The following is a 22,286-nucleotide window of genomic DNA, read 5'->3' as shown; positions in this document are numbered from 1 at the left end:
AGTCCAACTGTTGATTTTTGGCTGCACATTTTTCTATTGCATTTTTGGAAATGAAAAGAGAAGACCTTGAGTTTGGCACGAACATTAATTTAGTAGAAACGAGGGAAATATTGCTTACCTCTGTCTAACCTTAAAATATTCTTTCTTATAAGAGATGACAGGATTCCAATATTGATTGTCAAGAGTTTATAATGGAACTTGCTTTGGACTCCTCAGTTTTGACTTTGGATATATTTGGCAATGGGTGGGACAAAGTCAGCACTCTTGGTTAGTACAAGACTAAGCCTGCAATTTGCCAACTTGTATTCTAGAGGTGAGAATTTGCCCAAAGTTATTTCCCTCCTTTGGTACTAGTGATAATTAAGCTAAGCTTAACAGATGGAGTTAACTTAGTATACTTAGTGTGACTGAATTTAATTTGTATTTTTATGAGTCAGGCTGACTTCAGTTTTTATTTTAAAAAATGATGGACAAATCTTATAGCAAACATCTTAAGTGTCCGTATATGTGGCTGTGGCTCTAATTACTATCTAGTAAAATTTATATTACTTTTTGGGCTTACCAAAAAGTGTGTGTGGGGGGGCGGGGAGAGAGAGAGATAGAGATATGGTGGGACTGGGGGGCAAAGTAGTAAAGAAATATTTTGGGAACTGATAAAGAAAAAAGTTCGTAAGAGCTGTAATACAAGAATTATACACTTTTGGAGGCCACAGTGGGTGGATCACTTGAGGTCATGAGTTAATGACCAGCCTGGCCAACATGGTAAAAACGCTGACTCTACTGAAAAAAATGCAAATTAAAAATTAGCTTGCTTTGGTGGTCAGCACCTGTAATCCCAGCTACTTGGGAGGCTAAGGCAGGAGAATCTCTTGAAATCAGGAGGCAGAGGTTGCAGTGATCTGAGGTTGTGCCACTACACCACTTCAGCCTAGGCGATAGCTCGAGACTCCTTCTCAGAAAAAAAAAGAAATATATAGAGGACAATGTGTTGTGATGGCTCTGGACTAATCATATCTGAGTTTAGATTTCAACTTTGCAAACGGAATTGTTGCTTTAAGGAAATTACTTCAAACTTTGAATTTTAGTTTCTTTAAGAGGCAATGTAAAAATGCTTACTTTACAATAATGTTGGAGAGTTGAATGATATAATGTATGCTAAATTTTGTTCTATTTTATTTTGCTTGGTGATATTGTTCATTCTTATCACCTGAATTTACTGAGCCATTTTTTTTTTTGGCATAGAATACAGTTAATTTTAAAACTGCTATCTATGAAAACTATGTTTTGCTCTATGACTGGGTTTTTTACCAGTATATGACTTTGTTAATATCATACACTGGCTATTTGGAAAACATTGGTCCAGTGATTTACCAGGCCTTTCAAATGGTGACATTTCTCTTTATGCAATGTTTAAAAGTCACATTTGTTAATATCATCACTGATCACATCAGAGAAGACTTTAAATATCGGAAAGCTGTCCAAACTTGCAAGGGTGGATACAACTTTTCCAAAATTATAATTTTTACTTAAAAGTTTGAATTTTATCATTGACAACAAATGGCTGTACTCTTTTTGAAGTGACAGTTTCATTTTATTTCACTTATTTTGGAGAAAATACTTTCCAAACATCCAATCATATTGACATTCAAGTCAGTTATGCAGTTTGTCAGCTGTTCTTTTAGGTAAATATGGAGCATAAAAGAAGTGGGTAGTTGAGCTTACAACTCAAATAATAACAGAAGTATTTTACTTGAGAAAATTATCTTCAAAATGCTGTAAAAATGATTTATATGCTTCTCACCCTTTTACACAGAATAGCATAAAGAGTTGTACTCCAGGACTCATGGATCAAAGGATTGAGATTTAGTAAAATTAATAATTCTTACTAGCTTTTAAAAATTGCAAGTGCATAGTAATGAACAAGTTAGTGCTAGCATAGTTTGGTGCTAGTATCTTCAGTCATCCTTACATGAAACAATTTTATCCATCTTTACTTTTTCATAATCAAATTTCATCATGTGAAAAAGAGACATCTTAATAGTATTATGAAGCTTTTAAAATAATATGTTTTTCTTTAGTTAGTGAGGAATTAGCAATTTTCTATAGTCAATATTGGTGAAAAAAATTTATGAAAAGATGATCAATCTTTTGCAGTAATTAGATTAAAAAATAAACACTACATCATTGGTGGTAGTGAGCATGTAGAGCAACTGAAATTACACCCATTGAAAGTGTAAGTTGCTACAGCTATTTTAGAAAATAATTTGACATAATTAATATAATTGAAGATACACATACATTATGACAACAGTTTTACTCTTGGGCATGTCCTGAAGAACTCTTACTTACAAAAGACTGGTCATAGTAGCCAAGTTTGTATATAAAACAAACAAACAAAAAACAAACAAAGTTAACAAAAATCCAATTTCCAGCAGACTAGAAAAAGGGAAAAACAAAACACAAAAACTCCTCCGAAAGCCTTTGTGGTACATACATATAATGAAATCTCATAAAGCAGTAAAACAAATGAACTGGTCATTAAATCTCATATACCCAATGTAGAAGAATACAAGAAAAGCGAGTTACAGAATCCATGAGAACCACTTCATTTCGATAAAGTTTAAAATATAAAAACTGAAAATGATCTTTTTAAATGAATACATATATCTTTGACAAATCTATAATGAAAACCAAGAGAATATTAGAAACAAAATTCAGGTTAGTGATTACTTACCTTGGAATGAAGGACATGTCTCTATAGAGAAACAGTTGTACAGTAACTGGTAAGGTTCTATTTTTAAAAATCTGGGTGGGTACATTAGGATTCATTTTTGTTACTCTTTAACCTGAAATATATTATGAATATTCTTTTTTATTTGTTTAATAATTAATATAACCAATACCTAAAACCTTTAAATGTCAACATTAGAGAAAGGAAAAAATTACCTTTTTAATTACTAGTTCTATAGTGTAACAATCCAATTGTGTACTTAATTTTGTGTATCTCTATTTACCTGGAATAAAAATTAATTCACAAATAATTGGATGTGTTGATGCCAAAAATGCATAAAATAGGTTTTATATGTTATACAGTGGCTACTTGACAGGATAAAAACATTTTTGAACAAAAATTTAGTATGTATAGAAGTTGATTTTACAGGAGAATGCCTGGTATCTTCTCCCTGGAATATTCTTTGTCTAACTCCTTTTCATTTTTTTATGTTTCAGCCTAAATCCTTCTATCCCTGAGAGTTAGTATCTTTTCCTGGCAAGCAAAGTAGGTCCCCCATTTTTATATTATCATGGCAACTATGATTATTTTTCACAACACATATAAATTTTTATGTTATTTTTAACAGCTTTCAGTTGCATATTTATGGAACTGATTGTATCAGTGCTTTCGTGCCTTCATATGTAAGGAACATAAAGATAAAAGCATGGCTGATTTTTGTATATTGAACTTTTTTCCTAATTTTATTGTCAGTTATAATATATATGGATTCTTTTGGATATTCCATGTATAAGATTGTGTCATCTGTAAAAAATAACTTTGTCCTTTCCAATTCTTATATTTTGTAGTTATTTTAATTTTAATGCTTAGGACCTTCACTAGAATGTTGAATCGATTAGAGCAATATTCATAACATTTCTGATTCCAGAGGCAAACTTTTCAAAATTTCACCTTTAGTATAATATCTGCTGTATTTTGTGAAAATAATTTTATCATATTAAAAGTTTAATTTGTATTTCTAGTTTGCTAATGCCTTGTATTACAGGTAGATATTGAACCATATGTGGTATTTTTTACATAACCATTATTTTTTCTTCTGTTTTTTGTTAATGGGTTAAAGAATACTTCCTGAATAGTATTCCTGATATACTCTCAAATAGCCAAGCTTTGTTATCAGTAAAATTATCTCTGGATTTTGTGTGTTAATATTTCGTTTAGAAATTTTGCATCTATATTCAGTGATACTAGCTTGTAGTCTTCCTTTCTTGTAATTTCCTCGTCTGCTATTGATATCAAGGATAGGCTGGCCTCATAAAACTTGCTGGAAACTACATATGACTTTTCTATTTTCTGGAAGCATTTGGGTTTATTTATTTATTAAGAGTTTGTTAGAATTCACAAGTAGGACCATTTTGGCCAGGAGTTTTCTTTGTAGGAAGGTTGTTAGTTGTATTCTTTTAATTAACAATTAAAATTTAATTTTTCTACCTGTGTCAGTTTGGTAATTTGTACTTTTATAAGTATTTTTTCATTTTATCTAAATTTTTAAATTTATTGGCATGAAGTTTTTATAATATAACCTTTCTGTCTTGTTCTATCTCAGGATCTGTGATAAAGTCTCCTTTTCCATTTCTGACATGATTTATGTCTGCCTTTTCTGTTTTTGTTCTTAAGAAATTTTCTGCCAAGTTTATTAGACATGATTTTTCCAAGTTTATTAGATTTCTAAGTAATTAATTTTTGGTTTTATTACTATAACAATTTTTCTCCTTTATTATATATTTATTTATACTTATTTTGAGGTATAACTTGTTCTTTTTTTTTCTCATTTTTCTTGAGATCAAACCTTAGCTCATGAATTTTTAGCTTTTCTTTTTCTTTTTTTGAGATGGAGTTTCACTCTTGTTGCTCAGGCTGAAGTGCAATGGCATGATCTCAGCTTAATGCAACTTCTGCCTCCCAGGTTCAAGCAATTCTCCTGCCTCAGCCTTCCTAGTAGCTGTGATTACAGGCATGCACCACCATGCCCAGCTAATTTTATATTTTTAGTAGAGATGGGGTTTCTCCATATTGGTCAGGCTGGTCTCAAACTCCCAACCTCAGGCATTCTGCCTGCCTCAGCCTCCCAAAGTGCTGGGATTATAGATGTGAGCCACCACACCTGGCCTATCAGGTTTTCTTTCTTTTTTAAAAGTGGTTCATGCCTAACCTTCCCAACAGTCCCCCAAAGTCTTAAATCATTTCAGCATTAACTCAGAAGTCCACAGTCCAAAGTCTTAGCTGAGGCAAGGCAAGACTACTGCCTATGAGTCTCTGAAATGTAGGGAGAGTTTCCCAAACCTCAGTTCTTAACTTCTGTGCACCTGCAGGCTCAGCTCCATGTGTAAACTTGCACCCTCTGAAGCAATGACCTGAGGTCTACATTGCACCCTTTTAGCCACGGCTGGGACACAGGACACCAAGTCACAAGACTGCACAAAGCAGCAAGGCTCCAGGCTGGACCCATGAAACCATTTTTTCCTCCTAGGCCTCCTAGCTTATGATGGGAGGAGCTGCCATGAAGATCTCTGACATGGCCTGGAGACATTTTTCCCATTGTTTTGACAATTAACATTTGGCTCCTTGTTTCTTTCACAAATGTTTGTAGCTGGCTTGAATTTCTCCTCAGAAAATAGGTTTTTTTTTTCTACTGTATTATCAGGCTGCAAATTTTCTGAACTTTTTAATGCTCTGCTTCTCTTTTAAACATAAGTTCCAATTCTAAACCATATCCTTGTGAATACATAAAGATCGCATTTAACAGTACCCAAGTCACGTCTTGAACACTTTGCAGCTTAGAAACTTCTTCTGCTACATACTCTGAATCATCTCCCTCAAGTTCAAAGTTTCACAGATCTCTAGGGCAGGGGCAAAATGCTGCCAGTCTGCTAAAACATAGAAAGAGTCACCTTTATTTAAGTTTCCAACAAGCTCCTCATCTTCATCTGAGACCAACTAAACCTAGACTGTTTTGCCCATATCACTGTCAGCATTTTGGTCAAAGCCATTTGACAAGTCTCTAAGAAGTTACAGAATTTCCCACATCTTCCTTTCTTCTTCAGAGCCTTCCAAACTGCTGCAATCCCCTCCCTTTACCCAGTTCCAAAGTCACTTCCACACTTTATTGGTATCAATTTACTCTATTAATCTGTTCTCATGCTGCTAATAAAGACATACCTAAGACTTGGTAATTTATAAAGGAAAAGGGTTGAACAGACTCACAGTTCCACATGGCTGGGGAGGCCTTATAATCATGTCAGAAAGCAAATTCGGAGTGAAGTCATGTCTTACATGGGAGCAGGCAAATAGCTGGTGTAGGGGAACTCTCCTTTGTAAAACCATCAGATCTTGTGAGACTTACTATCATAAGAACAGCCTGGGAAAGATCTGCCCCCATGATTCTGTTATCTCCTACTTGGTCTCTCCCATGACACATGGGAATTATGGGAACTACAATTCAAGATGAGATTCAGGTGGGGACGCAGCCAAACCATAGCACATGGTCAGTGTTAATGAGATGATGTGCACATAATGGTTAGCAGAGTAGTAAGCACATTTAAGACCTCAACAAGAGTTCTATGTTAATATGATAATTTACCATTGCTGTTATGATTCCTCATATCTTATATTTAATCTTCCTATGTGTATAATTAAAAGTCTGTTATGAAGATGTAATCCAGATTCACTTCTGCAACACTGCCTACTATTTTTTTTCTTAAAGACAGACAGCACTTATTAGAGTTCTTGCCCATAAGTTTTCAATGACCTTTCAGTAGGAATCCTTGATGCTAGAAATATGAATGGGAAATGATCATTTATTCATCTCATAGGGACTTAGGTGTATAATATAGCATAGCACAAGAATAAGATATGGTGACTGTCTTCCAAGAAGTTTATAAATACCACCGGGAAATAAAAGTTAAAAAAGTGTCTTTATCATTAATGCTAAAAATCACTGAAAAACAAGTGCGTGAGTATAAAAGATGTTAGCCATTGACTTGAGATATTTCCCTAAGTGGCATAGTCTAATATATTATGAAAGATGTTTCAATTGTTCAGGATAGTTATAATACATATAATCAAATTCTATACATTGAAAATATTTCATATATTCTAAATTCTACATTTAACAGGATGACCTGTATAACTATGATGATTGAAAACATTCTAATGTATTTTAGAAGAATGTTATTAAAATGCCAAATTATCTCAGAACAGTGCATTTATACTCCTGGCAATAAAGTAAAAGTCCCTGTAAATAACTTTTGTGTAGTACACAACAGCATAAAATACTACATTTTCTTGTTCAGAGAGCTCAATGAAGGCAAAGAAGAAAGTCAGTACCGACAACCTGATGATTCTCACAATATAGCTGTCCATATTCAGAAAGCACATGGTGGCCATACTTTATATAGACCAAGAAGATCCACAGAGGACTTTGAGGAATTCCTAGCTATCTTAAAGAAATTGTAAGTACTTAAAATATATTTCTTTGGTTGAGTAATTCTTTTGAATGGCTTTATTTTTTAAAGTTTATTGTTTGTGGGTAAGCATACTTTAGTTATGATATTGTTTGTGGATAAGTGTACTTTATTGTTTAGCACTCATGGTTGATTCAGGAGAGATGGACATACTGGAGACTGTTCCTACATAAACACAATCTTTATGAATTTAATCTTCATGGCATATCGTGGATACAATGCTAAACTTGTGGCCCATTATTTTAAATTTAAGTTGCAAGCAAAATATATACTGTTTACTGATATTTCAAAATTATGTTTAAGATTTCCTTAGCTTATGGTTATCTGAGGGCTCCTCACAGAATCTAACTTGTCCTTCTCATCCAGGAGTCTTTAAAAACCACTTGCCACACATTCCTTTTAATTTCCTAGAGTACTTTGTGCTCTAATAGGGACACAACTGCCTGGAGAAGGAGGTGTATGGAGAAGATTAAATCTGAGTGGAGGCTAATTACCAAAGATGGTATTGGCTTTGTGAATAAAATCAAAGTTAAATGAGGACCATAAAATTTATAGAAGGAAATCTTAACCACCTGTCATAGGGGAGTAAAATTAAACATGTAAGCTGAAAAAATAGGAAATACAATAGAATATGTGATAATGGAATTGAGATTGATAACAGGAACAAAAACAAAAGTGTGAAGACTAGAATTGTTTTCAGAAAAAAATTCAGTATTGGAGAATGATTAATTTAAGATTGGACATTTATGTTCTGAAAAATGAACATTTTATTTGTTTAGATACACCAATTCCATTGTGGCATAACTGCCTGTAGTATACAGCACAGTAACATGCTGTACAGGTTTGTAGCCTAGGAGCAACAGTCTAGACTAGCTGGCCTCCAGGTGTAGTAGACTACACTATCTAGGTTTGTTTAAATATACTCTGTGATGTTTACAGAATGACAAAATCGCATGATAACAAATTTCTCAGAATGTATCCCAATTGTTAAGTGACACAAGACTGATTGCAAATTTTAGGAAATATGATTAGAGCTTCCAGGAATGTTGAGAATGGTAAGATTTTTGATACTCTTAATTTATAATCACAAAAAGGGAACAGCAAATAGTAGTCACCTTTTAGTAAAGCAGGTACAAGGGTATTATAGAAGAAAATCTTAACCACCTGTCATAGAAGAGTAAAATTGAACTTGTAAGCTGAAAACATAGAAAATTCAACTAGAATATCTCAGTAAATTTGTTAAAAATATACTTTAACTGATAGAAAATCACTAGAACACTGAAAGTGATTGAAGCTATACTATGCTACAATCACTTTCATTCCATTAAACTGTAATGTGGATTAATATTGTATTACATTCAAAATTTTTACTTCCCAGAAACCTATGAATCACTTCTCTGCTGATTTCAGATTGTACTGGGCTATAAGATTTTTAATGACAATAGTATTTCCTGTCTTTTTGACTGTAACATGACAACAATTTCCAGATAATGAAGTTTCTGATCTGAGATGAAAGAGGTCAGTAACAGGGACTTCTAAGCTGTGATGTCAAAATACTTGGAGGTAAATCTAGGTTAATAATGGGTGAAAACTTAGTACCTTCTTAACAGTGGACTAATGTGAAACGCAGGAGCCACAGTAGAAGGCTATCCAAGCACAGAAAAGAATAGACAAGTTACTTTGTGTTTTGTAGACTTCTATGGATGCTCTTTAATGGCCTGATTCCCAATACCTGGGACAATAGATGTTGGGTCAGTGTAGTTTCCATAACTCACTTCCTCACTCATGTGTGAGAAAATGGATGAGTAGAGAAAATCCTGAAGTACTATGTGCCCCCACTTTCACTGGCTCAGAACTGGGCAGCCAGGACTTTCACATAGCAGAACTCACTGCTGTCAATGGGTGGGCTGTGACAGCCACCAAATTACAGTAGGAGAGTAAGTGAGAAGGAAACTCACTTTTATGAGACGTTTAATACTAACACAAAGCCTTAAACTCTCTATATGAAATTTCTGATTTAATCCTCACATCAGTGATTTGAGATAGCTATGATAAGCTATTAATAGTAGGTAAAAGAGCAATGTATGCACTAAATCCACAATCTATGTTTGTTCTATTGTACATGACTTTTATCTTCTCCTTGGGACACTAATGTATTAGCTTCTTATTGTTTTGTAATTAATTAACATAAACTTAATGGCTGACAACAATATACGTTTATTATCTCTCAGGGTGAGGTTTAGCTGGTCCTCTGCTCAGTGTCTCACAAATCTTCATCAGAGTGTCCACTGGGCTGTGACCATTTCTGGAGCATGGGATTCTCTTCCAAGCTCAAGTGGTTGTTGGCAGGATTCAGTTACTTGTGGTTGTAGGACCGACATCCCCACTTTCATGATGGCTTTTGCAACACAAAGCTTAAATTTTTTCTTTTCTTTCTCTCTCTCTTTCTTTCTTTCTCTCTCTCTCTCTTTCTCCTTTTTTTTTCTTTTCTTTTCTTTGGGGTTTTGCTCTTGTTGCTCCTGATCTTGGCTCACCACATCCTCTGCCTCCGGGGTTCAAGCAGTTCTCCTGCTTCAGCCACTAAAATTACAGGCTTGCACTACCACACCTGGCTAATTTGTATTTTTAGTAGAGGCAGATTTCTCCAGGTTGGTCAGGCTGCTCTCGAACTCCTGACCTCAGGTGATCTGCCCAACTCAGTCTTCTAAAGTGCTGGGATTATAGGTGTGAGCCACCTCACCTGGCCTCAAAAGCTTAATTTTTCAAAGCTAGCAAGGGAGAATCTCTGTTTCTTTCTCTTTTATTCTGCCTAGGTGAAGTGTGATATAACCTAATCAAGGGCCTATATATCCCATTGCTTTTGCAGTATCCGCAAATCACAGATTCTGCCCCTCTCCCAACATTTAAGGAAAGGGGATTGGGTCTTCCCTTAGTCACATTCAGTAAGATTATCAGTCTGTTTGTGACTCTGTTAATCATGTTTGAAATGGGTTGTATGCTTTATTAACACAACATGAAAGTAACTCAATTAAAATCCATTTATTGATGGATAAGTTGTCAGGTCTGTAGCCCTTTGTTTATCTCTAATTCAACCATGATCGGATTGATGGGCTGCTTAAGTGATGTTACGTAAAGAAATTTTGAAAATTTTATTTTCTATACTTTTCACTTTGTCATCCTGACTAAAATTTAAAAAAAACGTTTTTTGAGTCACAGTAACTTTTTAAAGACATTTAAATATGTCTGATAAGACTAAGGTACTTTTAGTTGTTGATAACTTGTTTGGTATAGCTTAATCACGTTGATTACATCTTAACTTCTACTTCATGTCAGCAGCTCTGTGTTAAATACTGATAGGCGGGAAAAATAACAATTTTGAAACATTAATATCACTGGGAGGGGCATTAAAATCATGGGGGTGGTGACACCATAAAGGAGAGATTTGAGCAACCAGAGGATTGCTGAACAGAGAGTGGGAGGGAGAAAGAAGACAGAGTGAGGAAAAGAGAGTTGGGAGCCTCCTTTATAATTTTGTATTTTAAGGCATATCAGATTGAATATAAACTTATGTGTAATATAAGATAGGATTTTTGGATCATAAGCGACAGAAACTGAGTCTGTTCTGTTCCTGACAATCATAACAATTAGAACAAAAATGGAAGGGAAGATTGATGGAAGATTATCAGGTACCTCTCAGAATAGAAGAACAACTAGGTGCTGGAGATGATACAAACTCTAAGGCAACTTGAAGTCTCTTCAGGGTAGAACACTGGAATCAATCAGCTATAACTACTTGCATCTGGGAGTTACTAGGCTCACAGCTTAATTTCAGCCATAGGGAGTCAGATGATTGTCATTTATTTTTGTACCCACCCTTGAGTAAATGCTGAGGGAGAAGAACACTTTGATGGGAAGTTTTACTGAGTTTACATGCAATTGGCAAAGGGGCAGCATTTCACAAGAGAAAGTATTTTAGAAGAAGGGGGAAATGATAATAAGTAAACAATATTAAAATCTAGGAGCTGAAACATTCTTAGGATTTTAGTTTCTAAATAATTTTGACTGATTTTATTTTTCATCCATTAATTAATGAATCCAACATGTACTTTCAGACTCCTCTGTTTCTGCCAGTATTCCTTGTATTGGGACTCTGGGAACACATGAAATATTTGCCCTCATGGAGCTTACATTCTAATGTAAGACAGAAACACATACCTATTCTGTCAGTTAATAGTAAGTGTTAGGAAGAAAAGCTAATGCAGAGTAAGGGGATAGAGCATGATGGAAATGATCGGAGAAGTCAGATTTTATGAAACTAGAGAGCGAGAAGAGAGAGAGAAAGAGAAAATTACATATCTTGGAGAAGAGCATTCTAGGGCAAGAAAACACAAGTGCAAGAGCCCAGGAATTGCAACATGGTCTGCAAATAGAATAACAAATCACAAATAACAAAAACCGTAATAATTGGCAAGAAGGTCATTGTTGTGAAAGTGCATGAGTCAGATGGGAGAGCTGATGGAAACAGCTTCAGAGGTAGCCAGGGACCAGACTATCATTTAAGGTCTCATGAGCCATAAGGGGATTTTCACGTTGGTGAGATTGGCACATTGTAATTTACATGGCAAAGGGTCATGTATTGATGGTTGACTATGGATACCAGAAGGAGATTCAGGATGACCTGTTAGCATGCTATGAAAATATTCTGGATGAGAGATGACAGTGGCCCATATGCTGTGTTAGGGATTTAGATTTGACATGTAGAATTTGACTTACTTTCTCTAAGACATGAGCAGGGTTGAATATGTAGTCCTTGAAGCAAATCAGATTCTTTGCTCAGTTTTACCACTAACATGATGGAGAATGCTGGACAAATCATTAGATGCTCTCACAGGCTGGTATTTTATTGCAGTGCCTATAACAACACTGGCTTTTAAAATGTAATTATATAATACTTTGGTAAAAAATAATTGATTTCCTTATAAATGACTAATTTCTGGGGCAAAAAAGTGATGTTTGTGTCTATTTGTGGGAATTATAGAAAGTGTAGGAGAGGAGAGGAGGGGAACTTATAAATGAGCTGTGAAATGCAGATTGAAGTCCTCTGAGAAAACTCAGCCCAAATGTTTTTTCTTCCACTTTCTCCAATTAACGATGTTTTCTTTGAGGGAATGAGGCATCTGAAGATCATTATGTTTCAGTAGAGCAGTGATGCAAAGCCACTTTTCAGGAGTGACTCAGAGGAATTGTTCCCTGGAAGAACATCAGGATTTTTGCCTTTTAGATTCAGGCTGTTTAAAATCCAAATGCAATATGGTTCTTATTCTGTCATCCTCTGATGAAATGGCATATAGGATGAGGAATTGTAGTCTCAAATTATATTTAAGGGCTGCATGCTGATCAAAGAAAGCCACTTTGTGGGGCTATTAATTCGTGAAAAATACAGTATTTTGGAGGAAAACTGTACTTCAGTGGAGTGGGGGCGGGGTCACATCTAAAAAAGAAAGTTTCTATTTGAAGTTAAATGAGAACATAGGTAATAAAGAATGGTGTGAATACTGAAAGCAATTTAGATTTCTGACACAAACGGTGATAATTTACGACAGAAGAATGGGAAATAAAGGAAGAGAATGATTTGTGTTAAAATGAGTTAGCAAAGGACAGGAATTAAAACTCATTGACAGTAGATTGGTATTCTAAAAGTGTGTCACACCAAATCTTGTCTGTCTGTGGCAGCTAGATTCAAAGTTACATTTGGGATGCACATGTTGTAAAATACCTGGCTTGTAGAGTCAGAAAGAAATGTGTTCTCAACTGGACTCCTCTAATCATTAGTTGTATGATCTTGGGAAAATTTCTACCTCCTAAAACTTAATTCACCAATCTATAAAAAATGGCATGATTATTAATCTCACAGATTCACCATTTTTGTGAAGCTTAAGCAAAGTTATAATGCAAAGACCCAAACATATTACTTCATCTATTTTAGGCCAATGTGAATGTCAGTCTCCCCTCTCCCAAAGAATGTTAAATATTGTGATTGCTTGTTAACAAAAGACTTTGCTAAGTTCTTGCCATAGTTGAATTATAAAGGGGTTCCTAGTGTCTTCGAATAATAATGTATTTCGTTTTTAATTTCTTCAAGAAAGAATATGTAAATTTCTCCTACAATTTATGAATAAATAACAGCTATTACTTATCATATATTTGCATTAGTTTACAAAGTTGCTGGGGAAATTTTCATATAGGAGTTTGAGAAACTCTTTGATCATATATTAACTAGTATTTAAAAACAATTGTATCTCGATACCTTTGTTCTATTGTTTGGACATTAGCAAACATCTATTATATTTCTTATAAAAATTATTTTTTCACTGTATTAGATGTATTATTTCAGCACAGATGTGACTATTGAAGCTAGAGGTTCTTGTTTTGGGTGACATAGTTTTGCATTTTATTTTATTTTTTTCATAGAAATGTTTTAGTAAGTATTTAGTGTAATTTCTTTCTTATCATATCAATATTAGATTTATAAGTGAAACAAAAAGTACTTGTCATGCATTGACACATGAGACTCTTACGACTCTGTTGGGAGTTTTTATTATGTGTTGTATTACAGATTTAATAACACAGTGGAACACAGTCTTTTAAGAATCTTTCTTGTAACAATTATCTGTTGGATTATCACAAAAATGCATGATTTCATCAAAAGGTTTAATGTCTGACTGTACAAAAAAAATATTGTCTTCCTCATGCAGTTATTTATTCTTGTAGACTATTAAAGTTATCGTAAGTGTTAGTCCTACATTTATCAAAATGACTTAGTTTCACATACATGCAATTGTGCTTCATATACATAAGCAGAATGCTTTATACTTGAGGAGTTACCTCACGGTATGAAGAACAATTTGAGAGAAACATAGATAATTAAGTTCAGGCTCAAGTCATACCATATCTAGAAAATATTGGCATATCTAGAAAAGCTTGTTTCTAGCAGATGGGTCTGCATGGTCACTGCTGTCTGTCAAAGCCTGGGTCTGTCTGTGGGCAAGTAATAAACAACTTGGCAATCTTTAAGAATTTGGAACATAATTCCTTATTTGTCTCTCCTCTTTTAACCATTGAACATTTAGTCTAAGAAAATGGTGGTTTAGTTGGTTTAGTATTCAAAGGTGATATTATAATAGGCTTGGTTTGGCTAAAGAGACGAGAATGTGGCCAGAGGTCCTTCGTATATTTGCAGTATCCATTTGTGGTTCTCAGGAGATGTGTATGTGACTCTACCTATTTGATGACTTAGGTAAAATGTGGTTTCCAAATGAGCCACTAAATTGGGCTGGTTGTACAGCAAGGTTCATCAGTATATGGTTAAATGTTCTTTCTTCTTCATTAGATATTTTTCAACTAGACTAATGTGAAATCTACATTGGAGAAAACTTTTTCCTTGGAGTATACATGCTCAATTTCATTTTTTTTGTAAATTGATAATTATTACCATATTGTGCTAAAAATTTCCAAACACTACTTTTCACTTTTTATCTTTTATTTTTGTGGGTACATAGTAGATGCATATATTTATGGGGCACATGAGATGTTTTGATACAGGCAGGCAATGATAATGACATCATGGAGAATGGGGTGTTTGTGCCCTCAGGCATTTATCCTTTGTGTTACAAACCTTCCAATTATATTCTTTTAGTTATTTTAAAATGTACAATTAAATTATTGACTATAGTCATCCTGTTGTGCTATCAAATAGTGGGTCTTGTTTATTCTATTTTTTTTTGGTAGCCTATATCCATCTCTACCTTCTCCCAACCGCCCTACTACCCTTCCCAGACTCTGGTAACCATGCTTCTATTCTCTACATTCATGAGTTCAATTGTTTTGATTTTTAGATCCCATGAATAAGCGAGACCATATGATGTTTGTCTTTCTGTGCATGGCTTATTTCAGTTAATATAATGACCTCCAGTTCCATCCATGTTGTTGCAAATGACAGGATCTCATTATTACTTATGGCTGAATGGTAATCCATTGCATATAGATACCACATTTTGTTTATCCATTCTTCTGTTGATGGACACTTAGGTTGCTTCTAAATCTTGGCTATTGTGAGCATGCTACAATGAATGTGGGAGTGCAGATATCTCTTCGATATACTAATTTCCTTTCTTTTGGGTGTATATACAACAGCAGAATTGCTGGATCATATACCTCTAATTGTAGTTTTTTTGGGGAACCTCAATAATGTTATTCACAATTCTTGTACTAATTGACATTTCCACCAACAAAGTACAAGGGTTCCCTTTTCTCTTCTTCCTCACCAGCATTTGTTATTGCATCTTTCCGATATAAGCCGTTTAGGGTGAGAGGATATCTCACTGTAGTTTTGATTTGCATTTTTCTGATGATCAATGATGTTGAACATCTTTTCATATGCCTGTTTACCATTTGTATGTCATTTTTTGAGAATCATCTATTCATATATTTTGCCCATTTTTAAATCAGATTATTAAATTCTTAGAGAATTTTTTGAGCTTCTTATCTCTTCTAGTTATTAATCCCATGTCAGATGGGTAGTTTGCAAATATTTTCTCCTGTTCTGTTGATTGTCTCTTCATTTTGTTGATTTTTTTCCTTACTGTGAAGAAACTTTACAACTTGATGTGATCTTATTTGTTCATTTTTGCTTTGGTTGCCTGTGCTTGTGGGTTATTACTCAAGAAATTTTTGCTCAAACCAGTGTCCTGGAGAAGTTTCATAGTAGTTTCATAGTTTGTGTTCTTAGATTTAAGTCTTTAATCCACTTTGATTTGATTTTTTTATATGGGGAGAGATGGGGTTCTAGTCATTTTTCTGCATATGAATATCCAGTTTTCCCAGGACATTTTATTGAAGAGATTGTCCTTTCCCTAATGTATTTCTCGGTACCTTTGTCAAAAATGAGTTCACAGTAGATAAATGGATTTATTTCTGGGTTCTTTATTCTATTCCATTGGTCTATGTTTCTGTTTTTATGCCAGTAACATGCCATTTTGTTTACAATAGCTCTGTAGTGTACTTAAAGTCTAGTAATGTGATTCCTCTGGTTTTGTCCATTTTGCTTAGGATAACTTTGGCTATGCTGGGTCTTTTGTGATTCCATGTAAATTTTAGGATTGTTTTTTCTATTTCTGTGAAGAATGTCATTGGTATTTTGATAGGGATTACATTGAATGTGAAGATTACTTTGGGTAGTAAGGACATCTTAACAATATTGATTCTGCCAATACATGAGCATGGAATATTTTTTCATTTTTGATGCCCTCTTCAACCCTTTCATCAGTGTTACATAGTTTTCATTATAGATATATTTCACATATTAGCTAATTCCTAGGCATTTAATTCTATTTCTGGCTATTGTAAATGGGATTACTTTTTTGATTTCTTTTTCAAATTGTTGATTTTTCTGTTTTAATTTTGTATCCTGCAACTTTATTGAATTTGCTTATCAGTTCTAATAATTTTGAGGGGGTGTCCAGGTTTTTCCATATTTAATATTATATTGTCTACAAATAAAAATAATTTGACTCTTTGTTTTGCAAGTTTGATGACCTTGATCTTGTGTGATTGCTCTTGCTAGGACTTCCAGTACTATGTTGAGTAACAGTGGTGAAAGTGGAGATCTTTGTCATGTACTAGATCTTAGAGAAAAGGCTTCAGTTTGTATCCCATTCAGTATGATACTAGCTGTGGGTCTGTCATATATAGCTTATATTATGTTGAGATATGTTCCTTCTATACCCAGTTTTATCAGGGTTTTTATTATAAAGAGATGTGGTACTTTATCAAATGCTTTTTAGGTATCTATTAAAATAGTTATGTGGGTTTTGCCCTTCATGCTTTTGGTATGATGTATAATGTATCATTTTGATTGATTTGCATATGTTGAGCTATCCTAACTATCCTTGCATCCCTGGGATAAGTCTCACTTGGTCATGATAAATGATGTTTTTAATGCCTTGATGAATGCTAGTTTTCTATTATTTTGGTGAGGATTTTTACAGCAATATTCATCAGAGGTGTTGAACTAGAGTTTTCTGTTTTCAATTAGTCTGTCTGGTTTTGGTATCAGGGTAATACTGACTTTGAGAATGAGTTTGGAAGTATGCCATTGCCCTCTGTTTTTCAGAATAGTTCGAGTAGGATTGGTACTAGTGCTTCTTTAAATGTTTGATAGAATTCAGCAGTGATGTCCTTGGGTCTTGGGCTTTTCTTTACTGGGAGACTTTTTATTACAACTTCAATCTTTTTACTTATTATTGGTCTGTTCAGTTTTTTTGTTTCTACCTGTTTCAATCTTAGTAAGTTATATGCATCTAGACATTTCTCCTAGATTTTCCAGTGTATTTTTTGTGTTCATTTATTCTAGATTTTCCAAAAGACCATAGTAGCTACTAATGATCCTTTTTCATTGCTGATTAAACATTACTTTTCTACATTTGCTTTTTGATATCACAAATTTAATAATTTTACAGTACATTCTTGTTTTTAAGTTTTCAGCAGTTAGGATTCTTATTTGAAAGCAACAGAAGCTGATTCTTAAGCTAAAGGAAAAATTATTAAATTTCTGGTTATTTAGAATGATTTTCTTAAAATAGATTTAATATAAGGTAAAAGTACAGATAATATAAATATTCCTGATATTTTTAGCTACATTTACTTTGGGCAAGAATATACTAATTGATAGGCCAGGCACGGTAGCTCATGCCTATAATCCCAGCACTTTGGGAAGCCAAAGCGGGCAGATCACATGAGGTCAGGAGTTCAAGACCAGCCTGGCCAACATGGTGAAAACCCATCTCTATTAAAAATACAAAAATTAGCCAGGTATGGTGGTGGGTACCTGTAATCCCAGTTATTTGGGAGACTGAGGCAGGAGAATCACTTGAACCTGGGAGGTAGAGGTTGCAGTGAGCTGAGAATGTGCCATGCCACTCCAGCCTGGGCGACAGAGTGAGACTCGGTCTCAAAAACTAAAAAATAAATAACAATATAAATAAATAAATAATATATTAATTGATATTACTGTGTTTAATTTACAGTTATTTTAATTTGCTTTTCTTTGTTTCCTTGTTAAGCTAAATTTTCTTTACTCATTTATTAGTCATTAGTATGTATTCGTGTTGGTATTGTGAAAAAAAAATAATAAACCTTGAGATTCCAAAATCTCTAAGCCAAGGGGAAAAATCAACCTACAAACTGCTTAGGGCAAACCTGCCCCATTCTATTCCAGAAAAAGATAGCTACTATAATTAAAAAGCTGCATACCTCCCTCACAATTGGTCTGCAGGGAAATTCCTTGCAGACAAACAAAGGATAAACAGAACTCAGGAGAAATTGTTTGCTCACTGAGATAAATGCATATCTGATTGCTTTCTTTGGAAAGGCTAATCAGAAACTCACAATAATTCAACTGTTTGTCTTCTGTATAACCGATGACCTGTAAGCCCCCTTCCCACTTCAAGTTCTCCTACTTTTCTGCACCAAACTAATGTACATCTTATACATATTGATTGATGTCTTATGTGTCTCTATAACGTATAAAACCAAGCTGTTCCCCAATCACCTTGGATACATATCAGGACTTCCTGAGGTTGTGTCACAGGTGCATCCTTAGTCTTGGCAAAATAAACTTTCTAAATTGACTTAGACCTGTCTCAGATATTTCAGGTTCACAGTATGAACTATCTGATGCCCATATTTTCTACTGTGCTTTCGTTATGTACTGCTGAATTTTATATATAAGAACTATCTGTATTTTATATAGCTATATTACAGTGTAGACATAGTACCATTTATGGAACGGAGAATAAAATTTCTCAGAAAAAATATTTTACCTAATTATCCAGTATATATTTTCTGGTCATGTGAAAATTTAACAAACATGAGATGAAAAAGAAAATATGTGTGTGTACATGTATATCATATATAGCATATGTTATTAAATATAAGCATTTTTATTGAAGTATAATTTACATATAATGTATATTTTAAACTGCAATGTGATAACTTTTGATACATGTATAAAGCTGTGATATAAACCAATTTGTGATATAAACTGTGCAATTTGATAACTTTTGACACATGTATCAAGCTGTGGTATAAACCATCACCACAATTTAGATAATGAACATACATATTCGTTGCTCCCAGGAGTTTCCTTGTAACTTTTGTCATTCTCTCCTCTTGTCTGTCCTTGTGCCCACCTTCTATTCCAAGCATAACCACTTATCTGCTTTCTGTCAATGTATTTAGTTTACATCTTTGGGGGACTTAAATTAATTAATTCATGGAATTGAATAGTATTACTTTTTAGTCTAGCTTTTTTTTACTCAGCATAATTATCTGGAGCTTGATCCATGTTATTTTGCATAACAATAGTTTAGTTTTTCTTTCTGAATAGCAATCCACTGTATGAATATACCATAGTTTAAGTATATGTTGATGAACATTTGTTGCTATTATGAATGGGGCTGCCATATACATTTATTTATAAGTCTTAGTGTGAGCATGTGTCTTCGTTTCTCTTGAGTATATACTTAGAAAAGAAACAACTGATTCATATGGTAAGAACAACTTAATAATATGTTAAACTTCTTAATTAACTGCCAAACTATTTTTCAAAATAGTTGTATCATTTGGTATAGACAGCAATTGTCTATGAATGTCAGAATGTCCTTTGGTAGTCACGGTGAAAAACACAATTGACAAATTTCATCACCTCATGACTTGCAATAACCTAACACAATAACCCTAATTATGATTAATAAAGCAGTCTCAGACATCAGAACTCTAGAAATCCCATACAATTTTGGAACACACATTAATATTTTTCACTAACATATAACCTGAAGATCAAACACTATTTTATTCCAACAATCCTACGTAACTAAACATGTCAAATAATCCTGTGTGCCACTCCTTTGGACACTCCAGGGGCGCTCTTTGCATTTAAATGCTAGGGCTTAGGAAAGACAATTTTGAAGCTGTAAAGACTCAAAACACTTGATAGAATTTTAGGTTACTGTAAGTCATCCATTTAAACAATGACTCAAAGCAAAAACTTTATTCACTAGGGGGAAGACCTAGTCTTCGAAACAATCTGTCTCTTGTCCTCTTCCTTTGTCAGTGGTTTATTCACAAAGCAAACAAATCTTTCATTGCATGAAAATCTTGTTCAAGATAAAGAAAAATTTCACACTTCCATTAGTCTATTAATGTCAACCCCATTTTTAGAAAAATAAAACCTTACAGACAAATCCATTTAATCTTAATCAGTTTGACCATAAGTTGAGATTCTTATAAATTTTTGATAACACTTTATAAATTTTTTATTAAAGAGCATATTAGTGCCTCGAGAAAACCTTGTGTTTTTATTTTAATGTTCAATTTACAGAAAAAACAAATAATATCCTTTTGATTTTAGTCAATATGTTCACACACAGTTTCTCTTTGTAAGATTAATTTTTACAAACCTTCCATAACTTGTTTTAGCCATTAGTTTTATCTTATCTAACTTAAAACAGTCCTTTAGTCTTCTGAACTAGACTAAAATTTACATTCCCATGCCTCCTTATATTCTTTTACTAAAGACACTGTTACTCTCCTTACACACTTTGCATGTAAATCTATTTTTAGTAGATTCCACTACATGTTATAGTGGTAGTTCTTAGCAGTTTTTAATTTTGGTGAAATACCTGCTGAGTTATTTTAGTCACATGCTTAGGTGCAGATAAGGTCTGACTACTTCCAGCATAGCTATGGGTGTGGCATATGTCCTCAGGCCTTATCAAACTATAACGATTTTCAAATGCCAAAGCAGTTTATGACCTTAAAGCCTTTAGTCAACCTAGTTTCTGGCTTGCATAATTTAGAACATGTCTACATTTTGAAGACATTTCTACTTTTATTTTACCAATAATTTTAAGGCTAGCCTGTTTAGCAAAGTCATCCTTAAGTCTCATGAATCTGGAAATTGCTTAGGCTTAATTTACTTAATTTATGAGTGTTCTTTTACTTATAAGCCAATTTGGTAAACAAGACATATAACAGTAAGTATACAAATAAACACATCTAGACATGTATACATACACAAATTGAAGATCCAATAGCTTGGAGCCCTAACCAAAAGATAGCACTGTAGGCTCACCAATTTTACTTTGATTGCCCCAACAGATAATCCAATGAAGGCTGTGAACCAAAATTTTGGGTATAGCAGAGTCCATGGTAGTTTGATTTTTAAAGGTCAAACTTCCCCAGACTCCAAAGAACACTGGGGCCAAATCGCACCAAAGGAGAGCATCACAAGTGAAAACAGGCCCCTGCTTAGAACGGCAGCACAAAAGCCTGGATACATGCAATGCAACCTTACGTCCCCATTCAACAGTAAACTCTAGATTCCATACAATATTGGGGCCAAACGGTATTGTAACTGCAGGAGAAAATTCTAAGGAGGGTTTAGTACTAGACCTCAGAACCTCTGCCAAGGGCATCCTGTTTGAAGAGGTGGAGGCCCAGAGGATCCCCTGGGGTATCCCCCTTTGGGATCCAACCTTAGTGTGTCAGATGTCTCTGACCTTAGGTAGGAACCAGTGCCGCTTTGTGTTTTCCCTCCAGAGGCAGTGGCCTCCTACGAACTTTGTAAGGCCACGCTTTCTCATTCATTCCGTTCCACTAGAGTGATAGCCATTAACTAAAAGGCATTGCAGCTTTATATTTCCTTCAAAATATAAAGAGTCTGGTGACAAATGTGCTCCCTTTGGAAGTTACGGTATTGCTGGGGAGATAACTGTGGCTACTGCTCACAAAGTTCGCAAAGCAGAAACTGAAAACTGGTAGGTACACTTTCCTACCACAATATGTGGGTAGGGAAAAAAACATGTTTTAAGCATTTTGATTTATTGACCTGGAGATTTACATAGCTAAAAACAATTTGAGATAACATGTAATAAGTTGGGGTATATTCTAATTTCCTGGGGTTACTGTATCTAACT

The 22,286-nt window shown here is 34.3% G+C and overlaps 1 protein-coding gene across 7 annotated transcripts in view; it reads left to right on the top strand.

Annotated features, from left to right (window-relative positions):
- The window catches only part of CNBD1 (cyclic nucleotide binding domain containing 1), a 644,932-nt gene that overhangs the window by 66,825 nt on the left and 555,821 nt on the right, over positions 1 to 22,286 (top strand). For all 7 annotated transcript variants that reach the window (XR_013528268.1, XM_078353604.1, XM_078353605.1 and 4 more), the window contains one exon: positions 7,081 to 7,239. Coding sequence is in view for 6 of the 7 variants with exons in the window: in XM_078353604.1 (XP_078209730.1) it covers positions 7,081 to 7,239 (159 nt within the window). In the remaining variant the exon portion in view is untranslated. The remainder of the gene's footprint in view (positions 1 to 7,080; positions 7,240 to 22,286) is intronic.

This window comes from Callithrix jacchus, chromosome 16 (assembly GCF_049354715.1).
Source record: "Callithrix jacchus isolate 240 chromosome 16, calJac240_pri, whole genome shotgun sequence".
NCBI classification, from domain to species: domain Eukaryota; kingdom Metazoa; phylum Chordata; class Mammalia; order Primates; family Cebidae; genus Callithrix; species Callithrix jacchus.
Note: the sequence above shows the minus strand (reverse complement) of the source record. Positions and strands in the feature narration are given on the sequence as shown.